Source organism: Hyaloscypha bicolor (genome assembly GCF_002865645.1).
Source record: "Hyaloscypha bicolor E unplaced genomic scaffold K444scaffold_108, whole genome shotgun sequence".
NCBI classification, from domain to species: Eukaryota; Fungi; Ascomycota; class Leotiomycetes; order Helotiales; family Hyaloscyphaceae; genus Hyaloscypha; species Hyaloscypha bicolor.
Genome location: NW_020194610.1, coordinates 69,152 through 92,215, shown reverse-complemented (window position 1 = coordinate 92,215; position 23,064 = coordinate 69,152). Strand labels below are relative to the sequence as shown.

At 25.8% G+C, this 23,064-nt stretch overlaps 1 protein-coding gene across 1 annotated transcript; it reads right to left on the bottom strand.

The window, feature by feature from the left end:
• Positions 1–17,750: 17,750 nt before the first annotated feature.
• Positions 17,751–19,697, bottom strand: K444DRAFT_631436 (HET-domain-containing protein; the record flags this gene model as incomplete). Its single annotated transcript, XM_024883360.1, has 2 exons — positions 17,751–17,753; positions 17,997–19,697. The coding sequence occupies 2 exons, from the start codon at positions 19,695–19,697 to the stop codon at positions 17,751–17,753; spliced, it is 1,704 nt and encodes a 567-aa protein (XP_024734861.1).
• Positions 19,698–23,064: the final 3,367 nt, after the last annotated feature.

Below are 23,064 nucleotides of genomic sequence, written 5' to 3'. Positions count from 1 at the left end.
TCAAGCTTTAGACCGGTATAAGCCGTAAGAATAGCTAGTTAAAAAGGCAAATAGAGCTTTTAAAAGATTTCTATTCTAGTAAAATATATATAAAAGACCCTTTTCCTTTTTCTCTTCTTTCCCTAATTCCAAATATAGTTACTATCCGTTACTATAGTTCGGAGTCAAGAGTCTATAAGGTAACCTCTTAATCCTCTATTTATTTTTATATTAAAAGGAATTCTTTATATTTAATTCCCAAGATTTAGTAATATAATTTCATATATTAAGAATACTATTTAGTAGTAGTAATTAGATAATAGTAAGAAATAAGTAATAGTAAAGCTTGTCTAATTCCCAGAATAATAGTCTAATAATAATACTCTCTAAAAGTTATAAATATTAATTAGAAGAAAAAAATAAAAAATATATAAAGAATTAAAAGTAATAAGTTTTATTTCAGGTTAAAAAAAGTTCCTATTATTAAATACTTCTTCTTAGTCTTCTATAAAGAAGATATACTTTACTTTCTCTAATTCCGGTAACTCTAGAATATATATAATAATACTAGTAGCTTTCTCGATCTCTTAAATACTATTTCGCTTATAATACTCTATAACTACTTTCTTTTCTAGTTCTATATCTATCTTGAAATATTTATTTATAAGTATATACTTATTATTAACTTCGTTTTCAGGAAAGTACTAGAATCCATTTCTTTTAATAAACTACTTGAGTTAATTTCCGGTATATATCCTTTGAAATATAGTATTATTAAGTTCTTTTAATATATAATATTCTTTTAGTTAATCTATATACTTTACTCTATATAGGCCAAGCTAGTAGTATAGTAGCTTTATATTTCTTAACTTGTTTTAATTTATTAATTTAATATTATATATAAGAACTAGGTTTTTTTTAGAAATAGGCTTTATATAAATCTAGTAAATAGTATTAAATTACTTTTTTCTCTCTCGGTATTATCTGTCTTTCTTTATTCTAGCTTCTTTAATATCTTTATTTCTTATCTATATTTGCTTTATATATATTTCCAGAAGTATTTCTCTATTATAAACTTTATCTTACTCAAGTATTCTCTAGATTAGAAAGTATATTTCTATAAGTAGTATAACTTCCCTACTATAAATTATATAAAAGAAAATAAATCCAGTCGGTCTATATATAGTAACTTAGTTAATAAATAGAATATATAGTAATAAATTTATCTAAGGCTTCTTTTTACTTATTATAAATATAATAAGTACTTAAATAATTAGTTAATATTTTCTCTTAATTATATTATTTCCTTTAGAATTATAGGCTAAAATAATAATTCTATTAATCCCTAGCTTATTAAGTTTCTAAATTACTATTTCTTTAAATTCCGATCTGCTATCTATTTTAAGTTATCTAAATAAACTATATCTATAAACGATTTCTTCCTAAATAAACTTGGTAATTTTCTTACTAGTTAGGTTTTTTAAAGGTCTAGCTTTAATTTATTTTGAGAAGTCGTCTCTAGTAGTAACTAATAAATCATATTCTTTATAATCTAGTAGTTTAATTATATTAATTCCAATATAATAGAAAAGAGATATAGCTTTTATTAGATATAGAGCTTCTTTTTATCTTCTTTTATTCTTATACTAATAGACTTTATAAGTACTAATATACTTCCGTATATAGTTATAGTAACCTTCCTAGTAATACTGGCTAGCTACTAAGTAAAAAGTGCTTTTTCTTCTAGTATATCTAATCTTGTTATATAGCTCTTTAATAATAATTTCTTTTTATTTTTAGTTATTAATAATAAGTTAAGGTAAATATATTTTAGATATAACTCTCTAGAGTAATTAGTCTTTTATACTATAATTCAAAGCTTTTTTATTTAGTTTTCGAAACTTGGCTCTAAATATTTCTTCTAGTCTAGAGAGTATTATAAGATATTATATAATATTCTAGTATTTTTTGAAATAGCTATTATCTAAAAGATTTAGTAAAATAGTCGGGTTATTAAATAAAATATATAAGTTAGTATTATTATTTACTATTTTACTAGAGGTTATATATAAAAGACTATAGCCTTTACTATATAATTTCCGGATTTTATTATTTTTTAATATTACTAATTTACTTTTAGATATAGTAAGGCTTTAATTATTAATTTCTAGTAACTAAATACTATTATCTAAATATTTAGTAAAGGTTTTAAGAATCTAATTTCTTAAAATAATATTATATAACTAAACCGGAATTGTTTTCTTTAACTAGACTTTCTATTTAACAAATACTATTTTAATAGTATTAAGCTCTATTACTAATTATTTATTAATATTCTTGTTATTTTCGGTATTGCTTTCTTACTATAGATATCTCAATAATCCGTTAGTAGTAATATATTTGATTTCTTTAATATATTTGACTTTAAAGTCAAATAGTTAAATCTATACTAGCTAGTAAGTAACTAGAACTTTAGGAAGATTTATAGCTACTTTACTTAGCTATATAACAAGTATATTAGTATCTAACTTTATATAACTAGAATTATACTTTCTATAGATACTTTACTAGTTCTCGGTATTCTTTTTTAGTAATATTATATTTCTATTTAGTATTATTTCAGATTTTAGACTTATATTATATAACTTTCTTTTTCTCTTTATTATTATATTAACTAAAAGTCCCGCCCTATTTATCCAGGCTAGTATTTACTACTAATATAATTATTCCCTAATCTTTTAATAGATTATAGTATAACTTGCAAAATATTAGAGTAATAGTAAGCTTTTCTTAAAGGATTTATATAGCTAGTACTTATTTATTACTCTAGTCCCATATTATATCTTTCCTTATTAAGTAGTAAATAGGTTTAGTAATAATTATAAAGCCTTTAATCCAAATATAGTAGTAAATAATAATTCCAAATATAGTAGTAAATAATAATTCCAATAAATGCCTTACTTTTAGTTATACTATTATAATATTTCTATCTTAAGATCTTAGTAATTCCTGAACTTAAAGGGCTTCTTCCAAATACTTTATAGATAAAGTTAATAATAACTATACTATTTTAATAAAACTATAATTTTTCTCTAATACTAGCTCTGGCTTATTTAATTCTATCTAAGGTTATATTTAGGTTTTAAAGATATTTAAATATAAAATACTGAATTTCAGGTAAAATAAGCTATTTATTATAGTCTATATAAGGTCTCTTGACTCTAATATTATTAATAAATAGTATAGCGATTTTAGGAAACAGATTCTCTAAAATAGTTATAATAATTTATATAAACTATATAACGGAATTAGTAGCTTCCTAAGATAATATAGTTATTCTTAATAGCTCTAGAAGTATTATAAATATAGTTAAATCTCTATTACAAGTATCTAGTATAAGTTAATTATATCTAGAAAAGAAATTAATTAGAAAGATATAAATATATTTAGTAAATTTCTTTAAGATCTTATTAGTAGACAGGAATAAGTTAGTATTCTATAGGGTTACTAAATTTATCTTTATAATAGTATTAATTAATTTATAAGTCCTAATAACCTTCTTTATAACCAAGAACTATAGATTTTAGTAAGATCTATTATACTTCTTAAGAACTCTATAATCTAGATATTTTAATAGTATTTTTATTACTACTAGTATTAGAGCTTTAGAATACAGGAAATTCTTCTCTTACTAGGCTTTATACTTAATAGTCTTAATTAGAATAAAAGAATTAATATTCTTATAAACTTTTCCTATTTCTTTCTAATTAAATATAATAGTATTTTCTTAATTAATTATTAATTTTCGGAATATAGCTAGTTTTTTTTTCTAGAGCCAGTTACTAATATCTAATTATTTAAGACATTTTAAAATAAGTTATAAACTTTTTAGAATAACTAATATTCTCGGTAAAAGGTAATTCTTATATTTCCTAGTATATTCTTATAGGTATTTTCTAGCTTTAGATTTCTTAAACTAGTCCGGATATTTACTAGAGCCTTCTCTAGTTCTATTATTAGTATCTACTAGTTAAATCTTCTTATTCTTTATTTTATATATTTCTATAACTAGAAATAAACTATAGTTATTATCTTTTTCTTTAAGAGCTATAGCTATTTTCTCTAGTATTCTTTTTATTTAATTTCCGGAATTCATAACCTTCTTACTTAGCTTCTTTCTAGTTAGATATAGAAAGTATCTTTTTATCCGGTATTTTAATATACTTTTCTTAAGCTTTTATATATTTCAGAATTCTTTCTACTTTTAGGTTTAATATTTCTTAGCTTCGGAAATATATTTTTTTATTATTAGGAAATATTACTTTATTTTTTCTTTAGAAATATCTTTACTTAATATTCTTTTTGCTTTCTTTTCTATTAAATCCGGAATAACTCTTAATAATATTCTAATTAGAGCCTTTTCTATTTTAGTTTCTCTAAAAATATTATTAATTTCCTGAACTCCTAAACCTAAAATAAAAGAATCTATAAGAAATTCCGGTATCTTTCTATTTCCCTTAATATTACTACTAGTTATAATATTAAGCTCTATTTTTCCTCTTTATCTTTAGTTTCCTGCTCTATATTATTTAATTTCTTAATTCTGGAAGCTTAATACTTTTAAACTATTACTTTTTTCTACTTTCCGGTATTTTTTAAAAGTAGAATAATTATAATAATACAGGTATTTTAGTTATCTTTAAAGTTAATAAACCTCTTATTCTATAAACTATTACTTCTATATATAATATTTATTTTTATTTTTACTAAAAACAATTAACTAAATAGAATCTTTAGAGCTTCTTTAATTAGGAAGAATACATTTTCGTATTTTACTTTATTTATAACCTTAGCTTTAAGCTTTACTATTCTTATAAATCCAAATTCTACTCTTATAATAGTAAATATTTAATAATTTATAGTATTATATACTATTCTATTAATATTTCTAGAAATCTTTTTGGGAAGAATATTAACTTTAGCTCTAATATTAATTATTTCTTTATATTTAATACTCTTTTAAGGTCCTCGAAATATAAATTAGAGATATAGAAATTATATAATATATTTATAAGCTAGTAATATCCGAATATTAATACTATTACCTTTAAATTAAATAATTCTATTAGTATTAGGTACCTGAATTAGTATTTCTAGTTCTTTAAATATTTTATCTATTATATAAGCTATAGCTACTAGTTTTATAAATCTTCTAGTATATCTAACTATATTTAATATAATAGTATTTCCTATTTATAAAATAGTAAAATAGGAAATATTATTCTTAATTTATTAGTTCTAAAATATAGTAGCTAGATCTAGTATTTTTAAAGTATTAATAAGTATTCTTATTTCTTTCTAAGTTCTCGGAAATAGGATAATTACTTTTTTTAGTAGTTTTATTAGAATATTATTAATTTTAGAAGTTCTATACTTATTATAATTAAGTATATATTAGGTTCCTAATTCGTCTTATTTATTCCCGGAACTATTAATATCTATATCCTTAGCTAAACTATTTCTCTGTCTATTACTTCTTAAAGTAATATTCTTCTGGCCTCTTATATAAAGTAGCTTTTCTTCTATTTTAGCTTGTTTTTGGAAAACCTCTTTAGCTATTTCTATTTCTTTTTTTCTTCTTTTTAATAAGGAACCCGTTATAGCATTAATAGAAATACTATTTATAGCCAAATCTTAGTATTATCTATTAATTTCAGAACCTGAAGTATTAGTAATTCTAATATAATTTCCTCTAAAGCAAAGTGGCTATTCAGATTCCCTAGATATAACTTACTTGCTTCTATATATAGATCCCGATTAGCCAGTTTCCTTTTCTCTCTCTTACCTAGTAAACTAGGTATTTCCTATTAATCTCTAGATATTTTTAGGCCAAGTATTTAAGTTATAGTTAAATTCTTTTTCTCTAACTTAGGAAATAATTTAATTAAACCACCGGTACTTACTAGTAAGAAAGAAGAAAATACTTTCTTATCCGGGCTTAAAAGGCCCTTTATATTACTTTTTATTAAATTAGTAAATATATCTATAATTTATAAGTTCTTCTATTAGTAAGTAATAGAACTAAGAAATATAGATATATTCTAGATTAATATTATTATTCTTATTCTTATTATAGTATTTATAATAAATTTGTTTTTTCGGTTCTAGGTTTATATTATAGGCTATATTAACTTAAGTAATATTTTCTAATTATACTTAAGACTAACTTCCTCTAAAATATAATTATCTAGATTCTTTACCTAATCTAGCTCAACTATTATAGCTACTATAGTATTCTTTATATTCTCTACTATGAATTCTAGTATATTTTCCCCGAAAACCCGAATTATATCTACTAGGCTACTAATACTATTATACTAGCTATATCTATTATAATTAACTAGATTATATAAGCAGGCTACGAATATTCTCTCGAATTATAATAATAGTTATATTAAATTATTTTTATAAATTCTCTTGAATTATAATAGTAATATATAGTTTTTCTAGACTTTTTACTAGCTAGTTAATATTATTTCCCTTAGGTTTATTATCTTTAGTAGGCTTTATATAATTAGCTATAAGCTAGATTTTCTTCTTATTTATATTTATAATAGTTTCGGGAAGTATAATAGAAGAAACTAGTAAAAAATAATTGTTTTCTGGTTTAGGAATTATATTATAGACTATTATATCCAAGTATTCTTATCTAAATCTAGATATATCTGGATTATTAGTAATATTAAAACAGTATTTCTTTTCTTTATATTAATAGAATATTACTATTTTCTTATATATCTTACTATATTTATAAATAGAAATATCTATAGGCTTAAAGTTTATATCTTTAAAAATATAATCTCTTACTAGAATAAATAATTCCTTTATAAATTCTCGGTATTAAGTAATTTTATCTATTTCTTTTCTCTTTAGTAATTCTTTTAATATTCTATTAAATATATTAATATAAAACTTGAAAGAAATCCTTCTATTCTGGACCTATATAATAATTTAATTAAGAAAGTTATAGCTAATTTTAAATATTTCCCAGTTATATTCTCGGAATTCCTTTAATAAGGCCTCAAAGAACTTGGTTTTCTAGTAATCTCCTGGATTATTAGTATAGTACTCCGGTATAACCTTAATCTAATTCTTATAAATAGGCAAGATATAATAGATAATTCTCTTTCTTTTAATATTATCGGAAATATAATAGTTCTTATATATATTTATATACTATTTCAAGAATATAGAAATATTACTTCCCTAAAACTATAATACCCTAGAAGCTCTTATAAATAGTAGATTTAAACCTAGTACTAGTATATACTTATTCTTAGCTATATTAATCTTAATAACTTCTTTTATAGCTAATTATAAAGTTTCTATACCTAAGACTTCTATTAATAATATTTCTAAAAGGCTAATTTCCCGTTTAAGTATATCTTTTAATTTAGGAACCGGAATTAGAGAGAAACCGGTTAATAATAACGGATATAGTTAAGGTTCGAGTTTTAGTATTAGTAGTAATAAAGTAATAGCTTTTCCTGTCTTATTTCTATTACTTATATTCTCTTTCCTATTCCTTTAGCTTAATACCTGCTATATTTTCCTTTAATTTTATTAAACTAGATATATTTATTAATATTATTAAAGGTAATAATAAAAATAATAAATATAATTTTACTAATTTTTCCGACTTTTCTGAATTCTCTTTTCTTTCTTTACTTAGTATCTATTTCTTTCTCTAGAAGCCTCTCTAGTTTATTTATATAATTTCTTATTTCTAATTTCTTTTTAATTCTTATTTCCGATTTCAGTTTATTATTCTATTTAAATTTAAGGATATTTCCTCTTTTAAATATCTTCTCCGGACTTAGAAATAAGTTTTTCTACTAAAATTAATACTACTTCTATTTCCGTTTTTACTATAACTAAAAGTAATATATAAATTAATAATATAACTTTATTTCCGAGTACTAAAGTCTATTTCTAACTAAGATCTAATTTATATTATCTTAGTATAATTTTTCCTATTCTATTTCCTTTACTTTTTTTCCTTCTATAGTTAGCCTCTATTTCTACTACCCCTATATACTATACTAGTAACTATATCTTATAGCTAACCTGTATTCAAGTTACTAAATATATCAGAAATTAATATAAGATACTAAAATTAATACTTATATATTCTTAATATTTCGGCTTTAGGCTTAAGGTATTATAATATTCCTTTTTTCCCCTAATTTACTAAGCTAATAATCCGCTTTATAGATATCCTTTAGAACTTTATAAAAATATTACCTTAACTATAAAGTTTCTATTCTCCCTATATTACTTATTATAAAATATATAGAAAGGAAACTATAATAAGATAAAAACCTATATAAAGTATACTAGAGTATAAAACATAACTTAATAGTAAAATAATAAATTAAAAGTATAAATAGTAAAGTATAAATAGTATATAGTATATAAAAGCTTAATTAATTAAATACTTATAAAGAATTATTATCTAAATCTATAGAAAAACTAGCTTTCTTATGTGATTTCTGCAAGTCACGTGCAAAAGGCTATAGCCTTTACTATATAACCTAAACCTTAAAACTACTAAAATAATACGATTTTTAATAAATATAGTTTACTATACTATAGTATTCTCTAAGAAAGTAGTAAATAAGCTTCTTTAATCTCGATTCTTTAACTATAAGCTCCGTTTTAATAAACTAGATTCCTTAATAAAAACAGCTTATTTCTATAAAATAAGCTTTAGTAAACTCGAAAAAATAAGAAAATATCTTATTAAGAACCTAAAAAAGAATTTTATTAAATTATCTAAATCCCTTTTCTTATTACTAGTCTTATTTATTAAAAAGAAAAACAATAGCTTATAATTTTATATTAATTATTAATAGCTAAATACTATAATAAAGAAGAACTACTACTTTTTATTATTTATTACTAAGACTTTTAACTAATTAGCCGAATTATTAATATTTACTAAATTAGATATTTAATATACTTTTAACTAAATTTATATAAAACTAGCTTCTATAATATAAATAGCTTTTAGAATAAAATATAGATTCTTTAAACTAGTAATTCTATTATTTGAACTTTATAATAGTCTAGTAACTTTCTAATAATATATTAATACTATTTTAATAAATTATTTAAATAACTTTTACTCAATCTATATTAATAATATACTAATCTTCTCTAAAAATAAAAAGAAGTATTAATAATATATTAGAATAGTTCTATAGAAGCTCTAGAATACCGGATTATAAATTAATATTTATAAATATAAATTTAAAGTCTCTAAAATAATATTTTTAAGATTTATTATCTCGGATTAAAGTATATAAATAGACTTTACTAAAACCTCTATTATCTGAAACTAGTATTAACCTATAATAAAAAAAGATATAGTTATTTTTAGGCTTTTATAACTTTTATTATAAGTTTATCTAAGTTTATAAATATATTTTCTGCCTTCTAAATTATCTAACTAAAAGAAATACTTTACTAAAGTTTATATTTAATAAAATCCAAATAGATATCTTTAATTAGCTTAAGAATCTATTTTTTTTTATTTCTATATTTCTCTATTTTAAATATAATAGAGAAATCTGTCTAGAAATCGATTATTTAAATATAGCTATTATAAGTATACTTTTTTAAAAAAGTTCAAAAAACAAATAATAATATCTAGTCTTATTTTATTTTAAAGCTTTTTAAAAAGCTAAGAGCTATTATAAAATTTATAATAAAAAACTTCTTACTATTATCTAAAAACTCCGGAAATAGTAAATAAAACTAATTAGCTTATCTAATTTTCTAATTATTACTAATTATAAAGCTCTCGAGTATTTTAATACTAAAAGGCTTTTAAATAAATAATAAATTTAATAAATAGATTTCTTATTATAATTCTATTATTATATTATCTATTAGCTAAATAAAGATAATACTATTACTAATATCTTATTTCAAAAAAACGAGCTTATACTAATCCAGAAATAGGCTAAAAAGGCTAAAAGAACTAAATAAGTTATTTTATTAGACCTAATTCTTACTTTTACTAAAATAAAAGATATAGCTTATACTTTTACTAAAATAGAAGAAATAGACAAGCTATTAGTTATAGTTAAAGTTCTATAAGCTAATTAAATAGACCCAGCCCTAAAAAACAAATATAAGAAAGCCCGGAAAAATACAGATTTATAGGAAATATTAAATAGCTATATATTTTATAATAAAAGACTTATTATATTAGATAGATATAATAATTTATAAACTAGACTTTTATAATAAATTTATAGTATAATAACTATTATATATTCCGGTTAAAATAAAACAAAAATTCTAGTTTAAAAACTTTATTAATAGCTTATTTTCTCTATAGATATTAACTATTTTATAATAAACTACTATAAATATTAAAGGTCTTATAAGCTAAAAAACAAAATACTAGGCCTATTATATCTATTACTAGTTCTCCTAAAAATATAGAATAATTTATCTATAAACTTCTATACTTTTAGCTTTATAAATAAAAGATATAATAATATATTTATTATAGTTAATTAATTATCTAAATAATATATAAGCCTACTAATAACTAAGAATACTATAGCTAGAATTACTACTAGCCTATTCTATTACTATATCTAGTAATTCCGAGATTCTTTTTTTATTATTATAAGTAATTAAAAACCCTAGTTTATTTCGGACTTTATAAATAAACTATTAAAATTAACTAGAATTAAGCTAAAGCTCTTAATTATAGAATATACCTAAACTAATAGATAAATAGAGATTATTAACTAAATTATTAATATTCGACTTTATTCTTTTATTAATTACTTTTAGAATAATTAGGCAGATTTACTTCTAGTATTTAATACTATAGGTACTATTTATTTATATAAATTAACCGGCTTATTTCCTTTAATAATTAATTATAAATATAAATTCAGACTAAACTTTAACTAGATACTACTAATAATAGAGTTTAAAATACTAAGAGAGAAACTTAATTAGAAAGAAATATAATAATAAGCTAAGAGAATTAATATTACTATTAATTATATCCGAGAATATATAGTAATAACTCAGAAGTATTAAGCTAAATAAGCTAATAAGAAATAACGAGAACTTGATTTTAGTCTAGAAAATATAATTTATATAATTAAAAAAATATAGAAAACGAACTATTTATCTAATAAATTAGACTATTTCCTTACTAGACTATTTAAGATTAATAAAATAGTCGGCTATTTATATTAATTAGATCTTTTTCTATTATATAAGATTTGGCCGATTTTCTATATAAATAGATTTTATAAGAATTCTATTAATTTATTATTTAGCTAAACTAATAAGAAGTCTAGTTTTACTAAAGTTAATAATAAACTTAAATAGAAAGTTAAAAAGATCCTTTCTTCTAAGGTATTTTATAGTAAGCTTTACTATAAAATTAAATAAATGAAATGAAATATAAATAATAAATAGTACTTTATATTAAATTTTAAGAATTTAGTATTTAAACTATATAAATTTTATAAATAGAACCCCAATAAAGCAGAATCTCTTATCTAACTAAATAAATAAATTCGGTATACTAAAGAGAATAAGTTTAATAAAAACTATCTAGATAATAATAAACTTTAATAATAAGGCCTCTATAACTAGAGAAAAAGAAGAAAAACCTAGATATTTCTTGAATTTTATCTAAACCCTAATATATTTCTTTTATTCTATTATATTAGTATCTATTCTTTTTTCCAGAAATCTAGATAAAATACCTTTCTTTACTATACTAAATTATAAAAAAAGTAAATTCTTAAAGTTAAGCTAAAAGTAAATATTTGCCTATATTAGTTCGAAATATTATTAAAAATTAAGAGAAACCTTCTTAACTATTTTAACTTTTATAATCTTAACTATTTATATTATTATTACTACCTTAATAAAACTATTAATAAAGACAAAATAAATAAGAAATCCCGGTAATATATTATTTATAGCCGGACTAAATAAGGCTATTTATTAGATCTTAAATAACTTAAATAGTAATAATAATATCTCAAGTTTAGTAGCTATTACTATTATTAATATAATTACTAGCCAAATTACTTTTATAGACAAAAATAGGAACTTTCTTATCTAAAAACAGGTTAATATATAGAATATAGCCTATATTACTTTTAAAAATATACCTGAAATTATTATAGAGAATATTTTAATAAAAAGTTCTAAGAATAATAAAATAGAGGTTTTAGTTACTAGTAATAATAAGCCTAATAATCTAATAGGCGAAATAGACAGTATTAATAAGGGCTTTCTTATTAATTTTATAGAGCCAAATACTAAGAAAGTCAAAAAAAGTAAGGCTAGCTTATCTAAGAAATATAAAGTATTAGATAATAATAAGAATTCTAATAATAAAAAGACTAAAAATAAAAAGACTTCTAGTAATAAAAAAGACTCTAACTATAATAAAGGTAGCTAAACTAGTATTAAGACGCTTATTATAACCAGAAAACATATAATATTAAATAGTAATTATTATATAAAGTACTAGTCTAAAACTAAAAGCTAGAAAATAATTCTAAATACCGAATTAAAGAAGTAATATCTTATAGATATTAATGAATTAGTATATAATACTATTTAGGAAGTCGGAAAACCCTTTAGAAGCTTTTATAAGACTAAGATTATATAGCTTAAGGCCCGGAGATTTAATAATAAAATAGTTTAAATAGCTACCTTTAATAAATAAATCTCTACTATAGAAAAACAACTTAAAAATATATATATTAAACTCGAGAAGGCCTAGAAGTTAATTAAGTAGCTTAAAGATAATATAATTAAACTAAATATTACTATTCTAGTTAAGAAAAAAGGCAAGTAAGCTATTATATTAAAGCCTATATTAATAAATAGACTTAATTTACTATTTCTATTTAAAGACTATCTAATAATAATAGTTCTAATATTAGCTATAGCTTATATAGTATTTGCAAACTATATTATTAATATAGATACAGGTATAATACAAGTAATAAATACTAAGAACTAGCCAAAATATACTAGAAACTAGGTTATTCTAGTAAAGTTAAGACTATATTTCAATTATAAGTAAGCTATAAGATTTAGATAGAATAGAGTTAATAGCTATTATTTTCTCCTTTTTCTTTTCTATATTATAACTAAATAATTCCCTAAATAAGAGTATTTAGACTTCTTTTTAAAAGAGGGTAATATAATTATTAGTATAAAAGTATAATTTACTAAGAATAAAATATTAGAAATAGATATAAAATAAAGCTAAGCCAGAATTACTTAAATGAAATAATACTAAAGATTAAAGCATTTTCTTTATTTTATTCTATAGTTTAATATTTTCTAATATATAAAATTCTTTAAATTTTAAGCCTTTAACTATTATATTAATTCTGCTATTATATAAAGATTATAATATAAAGTAATAGAATTATAGGGTATTTATATTTTATAATACTTTAATATCTTTTTTTTTAATATATTTAGTTACTAAATTATTCTATAATTCTAGGCTATTATTCTAAAAGTATACTAGAAAGCAAAAGCTAAAAATATTATATCTTTTTAGAGCTTTTCTTTTATATTTATAAGAAATACCTTATTAAGAAGCCTTATAGTAATTATCTATTTTATATTTAAATATTATAGTTATTCTATTAATAATAATATTTATATCTAAAAATATCTTATATTTTATAAATATTTTATAATATTTTTTAAGATCTATTTAGGATATATAACCTAAAGCTATAGGGCCTTATAATAGGTTCAAGCTACTAAATTATATTTTGAAAAGTATTAAGAATTCAAATATTCTATTATTTTATTATTTTATACTATAATATTTATAAGAAAATCTAATTAAATTAAATTAAATTATTTAATATACTATCTAGAACTATAGGCATTTATAAGATATTTAATAATTCTTAATAGTAATTATTCTAGAATATTATTAAAAACGGGCTATATTCTTTATTATACTATTTATATAATTAATTATAATACTTTTATAAATAGCTTCTTTACTAGTATAAACCTATATAATTATAAGCTTTCTATTATATTCTTTAGAAAATATAAATTAAAAGTAAAATACTAGCTTATTTAATATATTTTCTTTTATTTTATAATTATTATATTAGTTAATCTTAACTTATAAAAATATAATAAAATAAGAGTTAGACTAGCTTTCTAGCTTAAGCTAAGAAATTAGATAAATATTATTATTAATCTAGTACTTATTTTAAATATTCTATTATAATCCGGAGATAACCGGATTAGTAGATTTATTTAGTTTATTAGTAGCTTTAAAATTAGTAAGAAAAGATGTCTCTAACTTATTATATACTAATATTTCTATATATTATTAGAAGATTATTTATTAAATAAGAATAAAGAGCTTTCGGATATATCTTAAGTATATTAGTAATTATAATAGCTAGTATTATATAATTAATATAAATATAATTTTAGCTAAAGTCTTAAGCTATAATTCGAACTAAGTTTATTTTAAATTAAGCTTAGTATTTTAGTAATCTTAGCTATATTTACTTATCTATTATTATATCTTACTTATTTTTTCTTTCTTTAGCTTTAAATTCTATAAGATATTAGAAATATAGATTTTTAAGTATTATTATTATTATTATTATTATTATTATTATTATTATTATTATTATTATTATTATTATTATTATTATTATTATTATTATTATTATTATTATTATTATTATTATTATTATTATTATTATTATTATTATTATTATTATTATTATTATTATTATTATTATTATTATTATTATTATTATTATTATTATTATTAATTTTTTAGTACTAACTTTACTAATATTTTTTTAAGAATAAATATCTTCTAAATATAAGTCTAATATAAGTTTAATAGTCTATAAACTAAAATTATTACTTTATAAATAGTTCTTGCGAAATTCTAAGCTTCTTAGTTCTATCTAAAGCTCTCTAATTTTAAGAAATTTACTAGAAATATTTATAAATTTAATATCTGGCTTCTATTAATTAAAGTAAAGCTAGTTATTAATAGTATAATAATTAGAGATACTATAACTTAATTCTACTATATTTACCTAAACCTTAATTTATTTATCTAATTTATAGTTTTATTATAGCTTTCTTATATGAAATATATTTAATTATAGAATTACTAAATAATTCTAGATTAGTTTTTATAAGTATATAATAATCTAAATAAATAATTAGAGGCTAAGAACCGTTTATATATCTTCTACTAAAGTAATAATTCTTTTTCTATCTATATTACTAAGTTTAAATAGACTTTATATAAAGTAAATAACTAAAGCTAGCTAGATATTAATAAAATTTTCAGCTTTTATAATAGCCTTAATTTTATAATTTGCTCTTATCTAGTCTAGTAGCTTATTCTATCCAGAATTTATATTAATTTCCTATATATAGTTTAGTAGCTCTTATTAAAAATAATTATATTACTATATATTATTATTTCTAGAATTACTAGTAATTCTATAAATATTAGTAAACTAATAATTAATATTATTATACTAGTAATTAGTACTCTTATATTATTCTCTAAGCTAATCTCACTAGTAATACTAGCTTATTTTACTTTAAAGAAGCTTTACTAATATTATTATTAAACTAGTAAATATATTAGATATAGATTCCAGAATTACTTTATTAAGAATTATAACTTGGCTTCTATAAGTATTACTTTCTCTAGTTCTTATAAATAGATTATAATTACTATAATTAATTATTACTCTAATTATAGTAGTAATTCTAGTAATTCTAGTAAATCTAGAAAAGAACTAACCTTAAATATAGCTTTTAATTATATATAAAAGGCTAATTTTATAGCTTAATTTAGAAAAAGAATTCTTTTATTTTATTTTATTATTTTTATTATACTTGCTTTAGCTTTTCCTTTATTTTTACTAGTACTCGAGTTAAGCTTTTTAGAGAGAGAAGTAATATAATAGCTAGTATTATATAATTAATACGAATATAGTTTTAGCTAAAAGAATTACTTTTAGCTAAAGTTCTAAATTATAGTTTAAATTAAGCTTGCTTTAAACCAAGCTTGGTATTTTAGTAGTCTTAGCTATACTTACTTATTTATTACTATATCTTATTTACTTCTTCTCTCTTTAGCTTTAGATTCTATAGGATATTAGAATTATAGATCTTTAAGTATTATTTCATTACTTTATTTCTGCTATTATAGTAATTATATATACTATTCTCTAAACTTAATTATATTAGACTAAAAGGGCTTCTTTTTATTTTGAGAATAAGCTTAAGATAATTAAGAGTAAGTTCTTTTTAGATGTCTTAATAATTCTTTCTAAATAATAGATAGGCTATTATAGGTATTTAGACTTAAAGTATTCCAGGTTCTAGTAATAGAAATCTCAGATATAATATCTTATAATATAGGAAGGTAGAATAATATACTTGCGGTAAAGTAAGTAAGAAGAAAGAGAGAAAAAGAGATAAGAGAAGGAAGAGGCTACCTTTATACTTGATTTCTTTTGCGGAAGCAGGTTTTAACTAGACTAATTAGTTTATTTAGTTACTTCTATAGGCGTATATACCAAGTTACTAACTCTAAACCTTTATAGCTAAAAAAATATATAAGATATAATAACTAAATATTCTGAGACTTATATAAAAACTAGCCCGGTATAAATATAGCTATACTTCTCTATAAAGAGGTAATAGAGCGAACTGGGTTATAGTAGTCCAGTTAAGTAGATAGTATTCTCGTATATATGGCTTAGATATTATAGTTTCTAATATCTATTCGTATATACCGAAAAAACCGGTATACCGAAAAAATAATAAGTACTTTGACTTTGAGTATCTTAAAATCTGTATATATCTTAATATCTCCTATAATTTTTTATAAGTTATATTTCATAGCTACTCCCGGATAACCTAAACCCCTCTTACTAGAAAATCGCGTTCGTATTATTGCCCTCATACCTAATTTATAAAAAGTGTCCTTTTATAGTATAATAGACTTCCTCTACCACAGCTTTCACTACCGAGCTTATACTATCCCTAATACTTATAAAGGAGTTATCCGAGCTCTTAGGCCTCACTATGATGCAGGGAATCATTATTAGCCTTGGTGGCTACTGTGGCGTGCAGATTTCATGCAAGATCGCCACGCGGATCTGTACCTCGGATCAAAGCGAGACGATTTTGGTTAGTGCAAAACAACCCCGCAATATTTACGTTGTAATTTCAATTATGAAGCCTTAGGCATAAGGGCCAATAGTGGCTAGAGGTACTGTGGTGCCTGGTGCGCCACAACCAGCTTAGTAATAACTTTGATGCCTGGTGTAGGTGGTTCAGGTACGAAACGTGGGTGCTAGCCTGCGGCTTACACGAAGCCTTCGAAATTATTTGAAGTAATTAGATATATACATAGTAAGCTTCGAAACCGGCTTCTCCCCAAATTGTTCTTATGTAGAGGGTTGGCCCCACTTTTCTCAATAATCCCTGCTTGCAGTAAAGCGTACGAAGAAGGTGATGTCCCGATAGAAGTAAGGTTACCTGCTTGCTTTGACTTAGCCACATTGCTAAGACGTTAGCTGCGCTAGTATAACGTCAGGCCAGTGCTAATTACTGAAGGATATTAACATGTATTATTCAATTTAAGGAATTTGTTGCAAAATAGGTCACTACACAATACCAAGCAATGTTAATATCATGGTTTATAGGCCAAGATCATCGGAATTTTGGTTACAACTTCGTTAACGAAGATGAAATGTCGATAGGCGAAGTCCACGCGCACGTAACAAATTATAAACAGCTGCCGCCTCTCCATTCATAACGCCATGAATATAAGCTGCTCCGACAAGTTTATGGAATCCGCGAAATGGTCGAAGTATTAAAGGCATATCAGCCCCGAACACTATACTCACAAGATCTCCATTTTTAATGTTGTCTGGACCAATCCCAACGAAGCCAAAGTCAGTCCTAAAAAATTTGCGATCTGAAATCGCCGCTGCAAGGCTTTTCTGTACCAAGGCCAGATGTGGCAATTCAGTCTTCGTCCTATTAACTCCCAATGCATCTGTAATATGGCCGCCGCTAAGCATAGCTTTGATTACGTCTTCATACCAGTTAGGAGCAGGGACATGTCCAGTCTCATCTTTATTTGCGACGAGAACTCGCCATATCGACGCGCGAGAGCGATAACAGAGGTAATGAAGTCCGCGGTGTGGATGCCCACGTGGTAATCTTCTGAGGGCGGCTCGAGAAGTACATTGTTGTACCTTTTGAAGATACGATTCAAGAGAATTAAACGGTCCAATTACTTCGCAAACGCGACCGAATTTGACTCCCTTAATAGATAGATGTCTGTTATTCGCTGAAAAGCGTATCAGTGGCTGTGAACGGCCGGATGCCAAGTACTGGGCCCAAAAGCCTTTTGGCAGTCGAGATTTCATCTGTGGCACCTCGAGGTCTTGTGGCAGAAGATGACTATAGCCCCTGATGTTTGTTAAGGAGAAGTCTGGTACCCATGATGGCAAACCTTTGATCTTCTTTTGTAATGTCTGAAGTGCAACGATGTTAAGGCTGTTGTCTATTTCAATGCTGCATTTGACAGCGTTGATATAAACTTTCACGTAAACATCGTCTGAATCGTCTACGTTGTCTTCGTAGACAACTTTTAATTCTCGTCGGTATTCGCCTTCCGCAAGCCCAAGAAGAGCATAGACCCGGTCTCGTGGATCCGTCGAGGCAAAATATCTTGTTGCTTGAAGAAGATAAGGAAGGTGATAGCCAGATCCAATACCAATATCCTGCCGCATCTTATGCAAGGTAGAAACAATGCTCCAGTATTCCTGAGCTTTCCAAAAATGTCCTGCTAGAGGACCTGAATGCTTTTCTTCTAGATAGCGATTGCGGAACTCATTATCGACGTAACCCAGGATATAGAACAAGCGCCATTGTAAACGATCTCGACCACAGATCATCAGCGGACCGTCGAATCCTGAAGCGAAGGCAAACTCTTGCAGCGTCCATATGCGTGTGAACCAACGTCGGTTTAGAACCTGGCAAAGAGCATGGAAAACGCTAGCATAAAGCCCACTATTGTTTTGCATACATTGCTGATACGCAATACGAGAAAGATCTCCTTGCTTCCGTATAAAGTCGAATGCAGTTCGACTCTCCATATTTGACTTGCCAAGCCATATGAGTACCTGGCTTGCCGTTTGATATATCTCGCTCATAAATTGTACTTGTAGGCCGCGCTCAATCGGGTTCTGTTGATTAATACAAATCGCATTGATCCATATGTGTGGAACGGGGTCAGCCGAATCCCAGGCTTGTAGGATATGGCACAGGGCATCCATCAAGTTTGACAACACAAGGAATAGACCTCCATTGATAAGTATAGTCTTTTTTTCGCATTTGTACGCTTCTATTCCATCTTCTGGCGGACCCCATGTGTACGATAGTGCTTGGTATTTCGGAACTTCGCTGATATTATGTGTCGTAAGGACAAACTCGGGGGTAACGCTGAATGAGGGGGCTTCTTTGGGCGGCAAAATCTGGAGGAGACGAATCTTCTTTTCGTCTTTGTTATCAAGCGCTGAATCATATTGAAAATCCATGGTTGAAACAGTGAGAGTCAATAGACAGGCTTAAGAAAAGTATTGAGGGCGGATATAGGTCGAGAAGGAGCCAGTTTGAATGTGATGTAAAGGCGTAGAGGTTCAACGTTGGTAACTGAAAGAGGCAAGGGCAGTTGGGGCGGTTGCCTTCTATCCACATTGATAACGGGCAGCCGGCAACAGGACTAAAGACTGATTATTTTGTGGTCGGCGGCGAAGAATTGAGAGGCGTTGTTGGAGTTGAGAGGCCACCTTTGCCCGTGCCGGGGCTGTAGCCTAAAATGAGCAGGCTGCGCGCCACTTTTCGAATGTGTCACTGAGTTACGTAGTATGCGTTGCTTACTAATAACAATCATAAAGGGTAAAGCGGTTTGCAGGGATCAACGAGAAAAGTGGGGCCAACTCTCGTTGCAAGAGTGTTTGGGGCGAAGCCGGTTTTGAAGTTCACTGTACTGTAATCAAGAAACGTTTGGATAAGCATTTGATAAAGTATAGTTAGCTAACTTGACCCCGAGAACGATCGAAAACTCACATTAACCCACGCCATCTAGAAAATATAAGGTTCAGATCAGCATATTCCATCCTAAAGGCCAACGAAATCCTGAAATCCCTTACGTTATTCATTGGTATGTGATGCCATTGGCAGATTGGCTTTCCCAAGCCTCTTTCCCCTTATTAAGCTTTGAAAATCTTATCTACTTTTTCGTCTCCATAAATAAAGTTCAAAATATTAGGTAAACGGGTAAATGAGTATCTGGGGCAGTTCCCGACGCCCCAAATATTTCACGTAAGACAAAGCCAGTATATCAAAGAACTACTTATGCTACTTATATTACTTATAAATATTCATGAGTAGCGTGAGTAGAATATAAGTAGCGTAATATTGTAACGGCAGGAACAAAGTAATAGAACAATGCTCAAAGATCTATAATTCCAATATCCTATAGAATCTAAAGCTAAGGAGAGAAGGAGTGAGTGAGGTGTGGCAGTGGATAAGTAGGTATGGCCAAGACTACTAAAACGCCGAGCTTGGTTTGAAGCAAGCTTGGTTTGAACCATAGCTTGGAACCTTAGCTAAAACTAACCCCTTTGGCTAAAACCACGTCCGTATTAACTATGTGATACTAGCTGTTACATTACCCCCCCTCCAAAAAGCTCGACCCGAGCGCTAGTAAAAACAAAGGGAAAACTAAAGCGAGTATAGTAAAAATGACAGAATAAAGGAAAAGGACCCTCTTTCCAAGTCAAGCCGCAAAATCAGCCCTCCATATGCGGTTAAAAGCTATATCCAAGGTTAGCCCTCCTCTAGATTCGCCAGAATTGACAGAATCGCTACCAGAATCAGGGTAATAGTTAATTGCGGCAGTTATAACCCATTTGCAAGAACCAGAGGAAGCAGTGCTTGCAGGAGCCAAGCTATAGTTCTTGATAAAGTGATCCTGGGATCCGTATCTAATACATCTGCCGGTTTAATAATAATACTAGCGGAGCTCCTTTGAGGTAGAACGAGCTAGCATTACCGGTGAGATTGGCTCAGAGGATAATATAAGGGCACTAATTGCCGGTATAACGACGTTAATTATTAGTTCGCTAATATTTATAGGATTACTAGCAATTCTGGGGGCAGTAACGTACGGTAGTGCGGCTGTTTTTGACGAGAGCTACTAAACCGTATATAGGAAATCGGTATAAACCCTGGGTAGAACAAACTACTGGGCCAGACGAGAGCGAATTACGGAATTGAGGCTATTGCAAAAGCTGGAAATTTTATTAATATCTGGCTAGCTTTGGCCATTCGCTTCATACAGGGTCCGTTCAAACTTGGTAAATTACTTGTTTGGATTATTGCATACCCGTAAAAGCTGGTCCAGGATTATTTAGTAGTCCCACGATTAAGTATGCTTCGCATAAAAGAGCTACGGCAAAACTATGGATTGGACGGACGAATCAAGGTTTAGGTAGACGTAGTAGAATTGAGCCGTAGCGTCTCCAATTGCCGTGCCATTAATAGCTAGCTTTGCTTTAATTAACGGAAGCCAAGTATCGAATTTATAGGTGCTTCTAGCGAACTTCTCAGGATCAGGAAGCTTTGGACAGGGCCGGGAAGCTTGGGATTTCGCAAGAGCTACTCGCAAAGTAGCAATTTCAGCTCGTAGACCATTAAACTCGCGCTAGACTTGCGTTTGGAGGGTGTCCATTCTCAAGGGAATATCAGTAAAGTTAGTACTAAAAAATCAATAAAGTAGTAAGCCAGGGGCTCTAATAAATAATAAGGTAGGTTAAGCTAGCCAAAATCGAGCTTTTTAACGCCTCGCGGATAAAAGACTATAGATAGCGCCACGTAATAATAACAATAATAATAATAATAAGGGTACTTCGCATAAAAGCGGGCTAGTAGACAGGAGTCCTAATAAACAATAATAATAACTACTGTCCGAAAGATAGGAGCTTTAGATTATATAACGGCAGAAACAAAGCAATAGAACAATACTCAAAGATCTATGATTCCAATATCTTACAGAATCTAAAGCTAAGGAAAGAAGGAGTAAGTGAGGTGTGGCAGTGAATAAGTAGGTATAGCCAAGACCACTGAAACGCCGAGCTTGGTTTAAAGCAAGCTTGGAACCTTAGCTAAAACCAACCCCTTTGGCTAAAACCACGTCCGTATTAACCATATACAGTGTGTTAAAGAACTACTCATGCTACTCATACTACTCATGAATATTCATGAGTAGCGTGAGTAGAATATGAGTAGCGTAATGTCCTAAAAATTTGCGTAGAGTAGAGTATATACTCATGAGTAGTATGAGTAGTAATGAGTAGCCGTCACGTGACAATAATAAACTAAGGTTTATTTAATAATAATTAAATAATAAAGATATTTATTAAGTAGCCCCAGTAAAGGTAAGCTAGGGCTTGTATAAGACTAGCTAAATATTAATTTTCTATAATAATAAACTAGTTATGCTTCTTAGAATCTTGATTCCCCCCTGACCTTTAGCTCGCTTACTAAGCAATGCCATTGCCTAATTGGGCAGAAACTTGGCGCTAGAGCTGCGCTAGATGGGAGGCTTACCTAATTAGGCTAGCCTGTCACGTGTAACCGTCACGTGGGTGCCTACTCACACTACTCATACTATTCATGAGTAGCTTGAGTAGAGTATAAGTAGCGTATGAGTAGTGCTATAATTAGTTGAGTAGAGTATGAGTAGGACCCACTACTCTACTCTACTATACTCTACTCATTTAATACACTGACTATATAATACTAGCCGTTATAAATATCCTAAAAATTTGAGTAGAGTAGAGTATATACTTATAAGTAGTTTGAGCAGTTATAAGTAGCCGTTACGTAATAATAATAATA